This window comes from Callithrix jacchus, chromosome 7 (assembly GCF_049354715.1).
Source record: "Callithrix jacchus isolate 240 chromosome 7, calJac240_pri, whole genome shotgun sequence".
NCBI lineage: Eukaryota > Metazoa > Chordata > Mammalia > Primates > Cebidae > Callithrix > Callithrix jacchus.
The window spans coordinates 56,752,744-56,764,919 of record NC_133508.1 but is presented as its reverse complement, the minus strand read 5'-3'; the positions used below and the strand labels follow the sequence as shown (position 1 = coordinate 56,764,919).

The following is a 12,176-nucleotide window of genomic DNA, read 5'->3' as shown; positions in this document are numbered from 1 at the left end:
AGATTCTAGAAGGAACATAGAGTTCTATAGGCTACACAGAGGTGTCCTGCTAAAATCTGATAATGGCAGTCTTTTTTCAACCACGGAGAAAAGTAAGCGAACGGATAAAACAATTTCAATTTCAAGCTTTTCTCTCAAACTGTTCTTAAACCTTTAGCATGTCACCACTAGTCTATTCTCAAATCTAGTTTAAGAGATGTGATTTATCACAAATTCACCTATTTAGTTGTTTTACATTTAATGTACCAAAATTCATGGTATTCTACAGTTACACATTTGCTAAGAACTTTTAACAACACGAGCAAATGTTCTCCAGAAAAGCCAAAAAAGTAGGTGTAAAACTGTATATGCCACATGAGCTCAACCATGTTCATCTAACACGCTATATACATACACAGGCATAGAAACACACACAAATCTATGCCAAGAAAATACACAGAAACAACCACTTAAATCGTTCTTACAACGTGCCAGGGACTGTTCTAAACACATTATATGCATTAAACATGTTTAGTCCTCACAATTCTGACACAGGTCCTATTACCAGCTCCCAGGAGAAACCTGCCCAAGGTCACAAAACCAGTGAGTGGTAGGCCCAGGATCCAAGTCCAAACAACCTGACTCTCACTCAAATGTCAACCCCAAAATGACAGCCATAGTTGCCCCTGGATAGTAGAATGAAGAGTAATGTTTAAAAGTAATTGTTACACTTTTTAATATGCTTTTCCATACTTCCCAAACCTTGAGATGACTAAAAGCAAGTCAAAATAGACAAATCACTTCCTTTTCTGACAGGATTACAAGGTAATGAACAAATGCCACAGCGACCTGGGCTTCCTAAGAGGAGCCTAACAAGAGCACTCAAGAAACTCATGAGAACAAGGCACCACTGCCTGGGCCACTTCCTGAGTTCACCATCTCACCCACAACCTCCAGCAGGGCTTCTCAATCTCCACACCACTGATGTTCCGGGCTCATTTTCTGTCATGGGAGGCCATCCTATGCACTGCAGGAAGTTTAAGAGAATACTTGGCCTCTGCCATTAGCTGCCAGCAGCACATCACTACCTTCCTCCCCATCAGCTGTGAAAACCAAAAATGTCTCCAGACATTGCCAAATGTCCCCTGCAGGGCAATTTGATAGACGTGCTATCAGACATGAAATCATCCCTGCTTGAGAAGCACTGTGCTATAGGGATATATGTCAGGTCTTGCATTTGAGTTCACAAAAACAACCAATTACATAAAGAGCATGCAAATGTTTTGAGTGCACGATAATTTAGTATTAGACAATCTTGCAAAACAGGCACCAAAAAACCTAATGTGCTCTCTAGGCTGCAGTAATAACAGTAAACGTGCAGAAAAAGAAGAAGGTATTGTTCTAGTCTTTGAGGCCAGACCATAGTTAGGGTACTGAGTACCATTCTAGCTACTGTATTTTACGAGCGGTATGTTCAGATAAGATTATGTGGCTTTAAATACAGTATGAAGAACTATAAGTGATGTTTAGCCTAAAGAAGGCCCAGGGGGACACTATCAATACCTCCAACTGTAAGGTGAAATTAAAATTATACTTGTATAATAAAACTAAAACCTGGAAGCCATGGAGACATAGACTTTGGCAAATAAAAGGTAATTTTACCTTAGCTCTATAGAGGTAGACTATATAGACTCATGATTTTGCAAATTTCTATAACTAGCAATTCACAGCAATTGTCTAGATATGTGTTAATTGTGACTGCTAACCACATGTAACTACTGAGCACCACACGTGGCTATTCCACAGTGAGACGTGCTATCAGTGTAAAATACTAGATTCTGAAGAGCTCATATAAGCAAATATGAAATCATTAATCATTTTTATACTGAATTCTATGACAAAAATAGTAATATTTTAGATATAACAGCTTAAATAAAATACATTAAAGTTAATTTCACCTGTTTCTTTTTAATGTGGCTACTGGAAAAATTTAAATCACAGATGTGGTTCACATTCCATTTCCACTGGACAGCGCTGATCTAGATCACTGATTCTCAAAGTGTGTTCTTTGACTAGGAATATCAGTATCCCCTGGGAACTTGTTAGAAATAAAAATTCTGGGGCCCCACCCAGGCCTGCTGAATCAGACATTCTAGCAATCTAGCCCTTCAGGTGTTTTCCCTAGCACTCCAGGTGGTGATGTTGCATGCTAAAGTTTAAGAAACACTAGTCCAGAATCTAGACTCTAAATCAGTCATTCTCAATTATGGATGCATATAAGAATCATGGTGAACCTTTAAAAAAAAAATCAATAACCAGGCCCCCACTCTAAGAGTCTGATGTAGTTGATCTAGAGGAGAGCACAGGCCCAGAATTTTTTCAAAAGTTCCTCCCCAGTTATTCTAGTATGGCACCCAACTGAAAACCACTGAGCGAGGCACAAAAGAGACCACTGCTGTTCAGGTGATATAAGCACTAATTAGACAAGATGACATGTGAATGCCCTTCTACTCTTATGACCCTACAATATTAAAAACAAAACTAAAATAAAAACATAAAACTACTTAATAACTGAGATAAATAGCTAAAAATGAGTGACTCTTCAACGTTTTAATTTTAGAACACCGCTAATGAGTAATGTAATTTAGAACTACGTTTAGTAAGACACAACTAGATATAGTTCAGAGGGATAATATCGTCCTGCCTAATACAGTTATACATTCTTTTCACACTACGGCCAATCATGTTTTCAAGGACAATGTCAAGGTTAAACTAGTTCTTGTTTTGAAAAATGAATGCAATTTATGTGGGTCCACCTCCAGACAACACACCAAATACGAAGCTGGTCCAGGACACATTACAAAACCCTCTAAGTAGCGCCCTAATTAATCTATGCTAAGCTGACTCAACTCACGTAAAGGCTATATTACAAGATACTGGCTAATTCATCCCTAAACTTACTCTCAGGTTCCAGAATGCTACAGGTTCCATTCTGCCAACAGTGAAGATGCCCATAGCCAGATACCATACCAGGCCACTCCAGACTGCACAGATCTGAATGACAAGAGGGAAGGCTGGAGATGCCAACTATTTTTGAATAGTCTTTAACTTCATTATATTTCACCCTGAGTCCTTAATAAATATTAATAAAAGAATCTGTTGACACCTGCCAACCCACCGCATATATGGGAAACACCATCCCCAGCAGTGATAAAGTCTGTCATCACCACATTCGAAAGGACTAGGATACTGAAGAGGGCTGAACCACAGTCCATCTAATGGTACTCAGGTGAGGCACTTGTGAACAGAAGGTGGTTAGCTTCATGAAGCCCACACAAGAGGAAGTATCACTATCGTTTTTATCTAACATTGTCCAAAGAACAGGGACCTTGGAAGAGAGACATAAGCACTCCAGTCAAACTGGTCTCTGCAGCCTAGCTTCATTGCCCATTACCTCTACTCTTGTGCCCTACACTACTGTCACCCTGAACAACCTGTGGATCTCCCAAAAATAACGTGTCCTTGTGCCTCTGTATATACTCCTCCTCAGATGGGAACATTCTCTTGGTGTACTCCTATTGGTCCTTCAGGACCCAATCAGAGTATGATCCACTTTGAGAGGCATCTAGCAGTATATTCAATGAATATTTACCAAATGAATGAGAAGGCCTTCCTGACCAATTCATAGAGCGGTAGCCTTTTCCTTCTCAGTAATACCACTATAATCAGTCACTGCTCCTAAAAATGTAATTATTTGTATCATTTGTTCTCAAAGTGTGGCCCAAGGGACTGGAGATGTGGGAAGGTCTCTGATACTCTTTCAGGGTATCTATGAGTTGAAAACTAAGACGTAATTTACCCTTTTCATTCTCATTCTCTCACAGGTGCACAATGAAGTTTTCCAGAGGCTACCTGCTATATGAAGTTATCACTCTGACAGCTAATGGAATGTGTTGTGTATTCTTGTGTTTTAAAACTTTTACTTTCTAATAAATACTCATAGCTACAACCCATATAAAGAAAAGCTCTTTGGGTTCCTCAGTAATTTTTAAGAATGCAAAGAGATCTTAAGACCAAAAAGGCTGAGACCCATTGTTACAAGTTTCTACCTTAGGCTATATATGAATTCCTCAAGTATCTTAGTCATCAACATATTCCCAGCACCCTACTTAAGGTGTGCTAAATTAACTTGAGAAGTATGCTCTGTGTGTATGGGGGTGTGGGGATAGGAAGAAGCAGTACCCCCAAAGTTCCCCATAACCTTATGAAAGCCCCCTCAAGAGTTTACAACTCCCTGTGCTGATTCCTCCTCTTAAGTAATCGTCTGCTGAGCACTTCAGTTTCCTGGGCACCCTGACATTAAGAATACCGTACCCAGTATAGCAGACACGAGCAATCCACTCGTTAGCAAGGAAAAGCTCCCATGTCCCACGCTAATTCCATTGTATTCAATTGGTATTTTAGCTTATATAACAGCGTCTTGTGCTTATGCTTAGGCAAGCTGGCCTCCCTCTATTATATATATATATATATATATATATATATATATATATATATATATTTTTTTTTTTTTTTTTTTTTTTTTTTTTAAGATGGAGTCTCGCTCTGTTGCCAGGCTGGAGTGGCCAACTCACTGCAACGTCTGCCTCCCAGGTTCAAGCGATTCTCCTGCCTCAACCTCCCCAGTAGCTGGGACTATAAGAGTGCACCACCACACCCAGCTAATTTCTCTATTTTTAGTAGAGACAGGGTTTCACCATGCTGGCCAGGATGGTCTCCATCTCTTGACCTCATGATCCCCCCGCCTCAGCCTCCCAAAGTGCTGGGATTACAGGCGTGAGCCACTGCGCACGGACTATTTTTATATTTCATTTAGCAAAAATGTCCCGACTGCCTTCTATGTACCAAGCACTATGCCAGGTGACGGTGAATAAATGCAATCAAGCTCCAATTGCATCTTAAGCAAAAACAGCAACGCAGCAGTGTGGTGAATTCTTTGTGAGCAAAAAGAAATTCAATTTGCCTGACGCAATGAGCATATATAGGAAAGGTGGGAAATTTACATTAGGATCAGTTCACAGTCTTAAACAGTAAGCTGCAATGTAATGTGAAATTTTTAAGAACACTTTCTTCCACAGTTAATATCTAAGGCCATTCCTAGCCGGTGGGTGGCAGCTCATGCCTGTAATACCAGCACTTTGGGAGGCCGAGGCAGGAGGATCACTTGAAGCCAGGAGTTCGAGACCAGCCTGGGCAACGATCCCCGTCTCTATAAAATAATAATAATGAACTAAGGCAGTTCCTTAAGATCTTTAATTTCATTTCAGTCTTCCCTCTGCTGGACCTGAGCACTCAGATATGGGGAGGAAAAAAACAAAGGCTAGGCTGTTATTAACACTCTTCCAAACTGACATATCTGACAATCAGATCCCCTTTTACCTGCCCCTGCAATGGGATCCTAACTGTTCTCCCCTCTTTCTGGCCCTTTCCTTTCTTCGGTCCATTTCCTGGAGCCATATCCCCTTTCTTGAAGCTAATTTTCCCCCTCCTCTCCACTTTCTCCCTCCGCGTTCCCTAAAGAAAGCTGGATCTGGATTAGGTCTAAGTCCCAAGAAAGCTTGGGTAAGCACCTTTGCTTAGAGGGAAACTGAGGCCCATGGAAGCAGGAATTAGAAAAGCTGCCTTCAGCTCAGTAAACAACAGGCCCTCACACACCTAATTTCACAAATGTAAATGGGGGCAACACACAACCAACAAGGACTCAAAGGAGTCAAAGCGTTCCACCAAGAGGGGCTGGCTTCTCCTTCGATTGATCTTATCGTCATGATGACTGTTTTTCCAATACCTGGCTCCATCTCATTCCTTCAGAACTCAGCTTAAATGTCACCTTTCAGAGAGCCCTTCCTGGCTGCAATCCAGTGGTCAGCTCCCGTATACGCTCTTAGGACCCACTTTCTATTTCATAGCTCGCGGCGCCTGCCACGATTAGGACCCTCTGCGATCCCAGAGAGCACCTCGGAGCGAGGGGCTTGTCCGCCTCGCTCGCAGCTGGACGCCCTGCCCTCGGAGCGTGGCTGGCTCGCGGGAGGCGCCCGGGCCGCCGGAATGAATGGACGGACAGACCCGAGCGGGCGACTGTGGCCAAGCCAAGCCCGGCGCGTGCCCCGGCGCCGCCTCCCTAGCTCCCGGCCCGCCTCACCCGTCCCCCGGCACCTCCCGCAGCTTCAGCCCCAGGGCCTGCAGCTGGTTGGCGAAGCTGACGAACTCCTCCTCGCAGCCGCCGCCGCCGCCGGACTCCGGCCGGTTCCGCCGCTCCTTGGCCAGGGCCCGGCGCGTCGCCCGCTCGTCCCGCTTGCGCTCGGCCTCGGCTTTCCGGCTGCCGCTGCCCGGCCGGCTCTTGGCCGCCTGCTTTCGGGACATGGCCTTAGCCCGCAGTCCCCAGTCCCCAGAAGGGAAAGCCGCAGGACCCACCGGCGGCCGCTTCAGGTGTCGAGAACGCAAAACAGTGCGGGCGATGGAGCCCGGCGACGACGACGCGGCCACCGCGCCTGCGCCGGTGCCCCGGCACCACGGTCACGTGATAAAATCCCCGCCTCCTTCGCGGGGGCTCGGCGAGCAGATGCCATTGAGAGCTAGAGGGACACCCATCTTGGTTTGTTCTATTTCGACCTCTAGCGGTGGGTGGTACACAATGTAAGTGGCAGGAGCGACAGGAGAGGGACCGGAGCGAACAAAGCAAAGAAAAATTCAAGGAGAGAAATTAAAGATGATAGAAGAGTGGAACACAGAGCAGCGGCAAAAGTTAGGACGGGAGATGAATAAAAACGATTTAAACTCTTGTAGCCTACTACTTGGATAGGCAGTTTCACATGGCTCATTTTTGTTTAATAATCCCCACATTACAGGAAACTGAATCTGAGAGGTTAGATAATTTCAAGATCACAAAGCTAAGAGGCAGTGCTTTGCCCTGGCTCCAAAGCCCGCACACTTGTTTATTTCATCTTGACCTTCATCTCTCCACTTTCCTTCATAACTCAAGGGAGAGGTCTATTCTAGAGTGACCCACCTGGGTTTGCCTGGCCTAAGGGTTTTCTTGGGATGCAGGACTTTACGTTTTAAAACTGAGACAGGCGGGGCGCGGTGGCTCACGCCTGTAATCCCAACACTGTGGGAGGTCCAGGCAGGCAGGTCACCTGAGGTCAGGAGTTCGAAACCAGCCTGATCAACATGGTGAAACCCCATCTCTACTAAAAATGCAAAAAATTAGCTGGGTTTGGTGGTGGGCGCCTGTAGTACCAGCTACTCAGGAGGCTGAGGCAGGAGAATTGCTCGAACCAGGATGTGGAGGTTGCAGTGACCCGAGATCATGCCATTGTACTCCAGCCTGGCCAACAAAAGTGAAACTCTGTCTAAAAAAATACAATAAAATAAAGTTGAGACAGTCCTAGGAAAACCAGGATGGTTTGTCAGCCTAATCCATACCCCCCTGTTCTGGAACCTCCCTCCATCAGTGGTCCCCTCTGCTCCCTCATCCTGTTTCTTTCTTTTTAACCCTCTCTTTTCCCATAGTAATGCCACTTCCTTCTTCTCCTTTTGGCTCTCTAACCAATCTTACCATCCCTGGGAATGTTTCCAATGTTTTTGCCCTTATTCATCTTATTCTCAGCCAGGCACGGTGGCTCACTCCTGTAATCCCAGTACTTTGGGAGGCTGAGGCGGGCAGATCACCTGAGGGTGGGAGTTCGAGACCAGCCTAACCAACATGGAACAACCCCGTCTCTACAAAATTAGCTGGGCATGTTGGCACATGCCTGTAATCAGCTACTCAGGAGGCTGAGGCAGGAGAATCGCTTGACTCCAGGAGATGGAGGTTGCAATGAGCCGAGATCACACCATTGCACTGCAGCCTGAGTAACAAGAGTGAAATTCCATTTCAAAAAAAAAAAAAATCTTATTCTCTCATTCTGCCTACAAGTTCCCGTTTGGCAATAGCCTCCACTTTCTCAATTTCAGCTAGCATCTCTATCATCAATATGTAAATAACATAACTCTCATTTCCTGTGCTGGGTGTCAGGTATAACACCCAACCAGAGAGACCTAATGATTGCCGTCAAGGAGCCCAGAGTCCAGTGGGGGATACAGGCAAAGACAAAGCCGTTACAATACTGCTTGACAAATGCTATCCAGGAGCACGGTGTGTTAGGGGAAGGTGAAAAGTGGAGTGAAAAATGCAACTGTCGGCCGAGCGCGGTGGCTCACATGTGTAATCCCAGCACTTTGGGAAGCCGAGGTGGGTGGATCACCTGAGGTCAGGAGTTCAAGACCAGCCTGACCAACATGGTGAAACCCCGTCTCTACTAAAAATACAAAAACTAGCTAGATGTGGTGGCAGATGCCTATAATTCCATTACTTGGGAGGCTGAGGTAGGAGAACCACTTGGACCCAGAGGTGGAGGTTGCAGTGAGCCAAGATTGCACCACTGCTCTCCAGCCTGTGTGACAGAGCGAGACTCTGTCTCGGAAAAAAAAAAAAAAAACATAAAGAAAAAAATGCAAATGGCTTCCCAGAAGAGCTGGGTCCTAAACTGAGGCTTAAAGCATGAGTAGAATTTGGCTAGACTAAGAAGGTTCAGAGCAGAGGAGATTGTGTCTCCAGCGATAGAGCCGGTTTTGAGGAACAGAAGGAAGTTTTAATGGACAGGCACAAGGGGCTTGAGCCATGAGGCAGGAAGTGAAAGAAAGGGTCAGATCTATCAGGATCTTGCAGGCCATATTAAGGGGGTTAGCCCAAGTCCTTAGAGCCATGGGGAGCCATAGAAGAGTTTTAATTAAGAGACTGACACATCACATTGATAGAACTATGACTCTGGCTATAGTAGGGAGAATGGGTTAGAGGTAGGAGACCAGCAGGGTTTGTTTTCCCATCCCAACCCCGATTGAAGCAGGATCTAGTCTAAACAGAGTGCAGTAAGACAGCTTGCTGAACCAGCAGGTGGTGACAAAGTAACCTGTAGCTGCCCTCACTGCTCATCAGCATAAAGACACTCCCATCAGCACCATGACAGTTTACAAATACCATGGCAATGGCCCAGAAGTTACCTTATATGGTTCTGGAAACTCTCTGCACATTTTCCAGAAGGTTCTGAATAACTCATTTATCAATTTGCATACAATTTAAAGACTGTATAAATATAGCAGTCAATAGCCCCTATGCTGCCAACTTTGGGCACACTGCCTACGGGTTAGCCCTGCTCTACAACGAGCAGCATCAGTTCAATGAATTTGCTTTCTAAGCCGGCCCTCTGGCTCATGCCTGTAATATCAGCACTTTGGGCGGCTGAGGCTGGCAGTTCATTTCAGGTCAGGAGTTCGAAACCAGCCTGGTCAACATGGTAAAACCCCATCTCTACTAAAAATATATAAATTAGCTAAGCATGGTGGTGGGCACCTATAATCTCTGCTACTCGTGTGGCTGAGGGCTGAGACAGGAGAATCACTTGAACCTGGAAGGCCGAGGTAGCAGTGAGCCAAGATTGCACCATTGCACTCCAGCCTGGTGACAACAACAAGACTCGGTCTCAAAAAAAAAAAAAAAAAAAGTTGCTTTCTCTCATCACTGGCTTGCCCTTGAATTCTTTCCTGGGTGAAGCCAAGAACCCTCCCTGACTAAACCCAAATTTGGGGACTTAACCTGTCCAGTATCAGGTTGAAGGGAGAATGCAAGGTAGGAAGCTCCTGTAGGTGTCCAAAGACGCGTGATCATGACAACTTGGGCTGGAATGGAGAAGAAGTGCCGATTGGAAAGACAGATATCACGTGTGAGTAAAAGTTCACAAAACACAGTTCACGAAAGTTCACGAAATTGCACTAAATCGTTGGCTGTTTCACATGCTTCATGGTTTCTGAAATTCCTCCTCTACAGATTCTTCCCTTGTTCTCAGAAAGAGAGAGCGTGCATCGTGACTGGCCTCGCCCTTTTCTGCACACACATCCGAGACCTCCACTGACCCTCAGCTCATATTTAGTAAAACTGGGAGGCGGTGCTGAGAATGAAAAACTCCCTAGACAGGGTGGCAGAGACCTAGGTTCTGGTCCAGGTGTGTCAGTGATGACTCCTTGACCTTGGGTTAGTTGCTGAACCTCTTAGCTTCCGTTTCTTCATCTGTAAGATGGGAATAATGACAGTGAACAGCAAACACAATTATCATCACAAGGCTTTATGGTGTTTACTATGCGCCATGTGCTACAAATACTATCTTCTTTTTTTTTTGAGACGGGGTTTCACCATGTTGGTCAGGATGGTCCCCATCTCCTGACCTTGTGATCCGCCTGCCTTGGCCTCCCAAAGTGCTGAGATTACAGGCGTGAGCCACCGCACCCGGCCAATACTATCTTCTTAATCATTACAACAACCCAATGGAAAATATACTATTTTGAGGAATTATGGCAAAAAGATTAAAAGATTTCTTTTTTTTTTTTTGAGACAGAGTCTTGCTCTATCACCCAGGCTGGAGTGCAGTGGCACAATCTCAGCTCACTGCAACCTCCACCTCCCAGGCTCAAGCGATTCTCCCGCCCCAGCTTCCCAAGTAGCTGGGATTACAGGATCCTGCCACCACACCCAGCTAATTTTTGTGTGTTTAGTAGAAACCGGGTTTCACCATGTTGACCAGGCTGGTCTCAAACTCCTGACCTCAAGTGATCCTCCCTCCTCGGCCTCCCCAAGTGCTGAGACTACAGGCATGAACCACCGCACCCAGCCAAGAAATTTTTTTAAAAAAGAAAAATGTACTACTTTCATCGCCACTTTATAGATGAGAAAACCAAGGCACAGAGAAGTTCAGTAACTTGTCCCAAGTCACACAGCTAGTACGTGACAGAGCCAGATTTGCAGCCAAGCCATCTGGCTTCGGGGTGTGTGCTCTTAACCTCTCCACATGTGATTTTCCATAAACTGCAGTGCGTTCTACATAATGCATACATTAACGCCATTGTTATCTTACACAGCCCTTACTGATTGCTGTCTTTCTACCGTCTCTGTTGTCTCATGTCATGACTGATTTTCTGTTTAACTTTCTCTGCATTAAAGTGGATCACAAATATTGAAAGCCAGATTGGCCTGCATTTTCATCCCTGTTTCACCTTAGGCAAATTATTGGACTTCTGAACCTCTGTTTGTCTCGCTTTTGTTTTCAACTTTTATTTTAGAATCAACATGTACACATGCAGGTTTCTTACAAAGGTGTGTTGCGTGATGCTGAGGTCTGGAGTACAAATGAATCTGTCACCCAGGTACTGAGCAAAGTACACAATCGGAATACTCTTGTATCCACCAGAGTCTGCTGTTCCCATCTCTGTGTCCATGTGTATCCAATGTTTAGCTCCCACTTACAAGAACATGAGGTATTGGGGGGGTGTGATGTCTCACGCCTGTAATCCCAGCACTTGGGGATGCCAAGGGCAGCAGATCACGAAGTCGGGAGATAGAGACCATCCTGGTAAACATGGTGAAACCCCATCTCTACTAAAAATATAAAAATTAGCTGGGCATGGTGGTACATCTCAGCTACTCAGGAGGCTGATGCAGGATAATCACTTGAACCCTGGAGTTGAAGGTTGCGGCCTAGATCTGGCCACTGCACTCCAGCCTGGCGACAGAACGAGACTCCATCTCAAAAACAAAACAGAACAAAAAAAAAAGAACACGCAGTATTTGTTTTTCTGTTTTGGTGTTAGTTCACTCAGGATAATGGCTTCCAGGATGTATCCATATTGCTACAAATGACATAATTTCGTCTTTTTTATGGCTGCAGAGTATTCCATGGTGTATATGTGCCACATTTTCTTTATCCAATCCACTGTTGATGGGTACCTGGGTTGATTCCATGTCTTTGTTATCGTGAATAGCGCTGCAATGAACATACGCATGGATCTGTCTTTTTGATAGAAAGATTTATATTGCTTTGGGTATAACCCAGTCATGAGATTGCTGGGTCCAGTGGTAGTTCAACTTTTAGTTCTTTGAGAAATCTCCAAACTGCTCTCCACAGTGGCTGAACTAATTTACATTCCCACCAACAGTATAAAAATGTTCCCCCTTTCCCCGAAGCCTCACCAACATTTGCTATTTTTCTTTTTAACAAAAGCCATTCTAACTGCCCAGAGATGGTATTTCATTGTGGTTTTGATTCATGTTC

At 44.9% G+C, this 12,176-nt stretch overlaps 1 protein-coding gene across 2 annotated transcripts in view; it reads right to left on the bottom strand.

Moving 5' to 3' along the window:
- OTUD3 (OTU deubiquitinase 3) overlaps positions 1–6,548 on the bottom strand; it is a 32,693-nt gene extending 26,145 nt beyond the window's left edge. For both annotated transcript variants that reach the window (XM_035307987.3, XM_035307988.3), the window contains exon 1: positions 6,179–6,548. In XM_035307987.3, coding sequence (XP_035163878.1) covers positions 6,179–6,399 — 221 coding nt within the window. In that variant the 5' untranslated portion in view covers positions 6,400–6,548. The remainder of the gene's footprint in view (positions 1–6,178) is intronic.
- Positions 6,549–12,176: the final 5,628 nt, after the last annotated feature.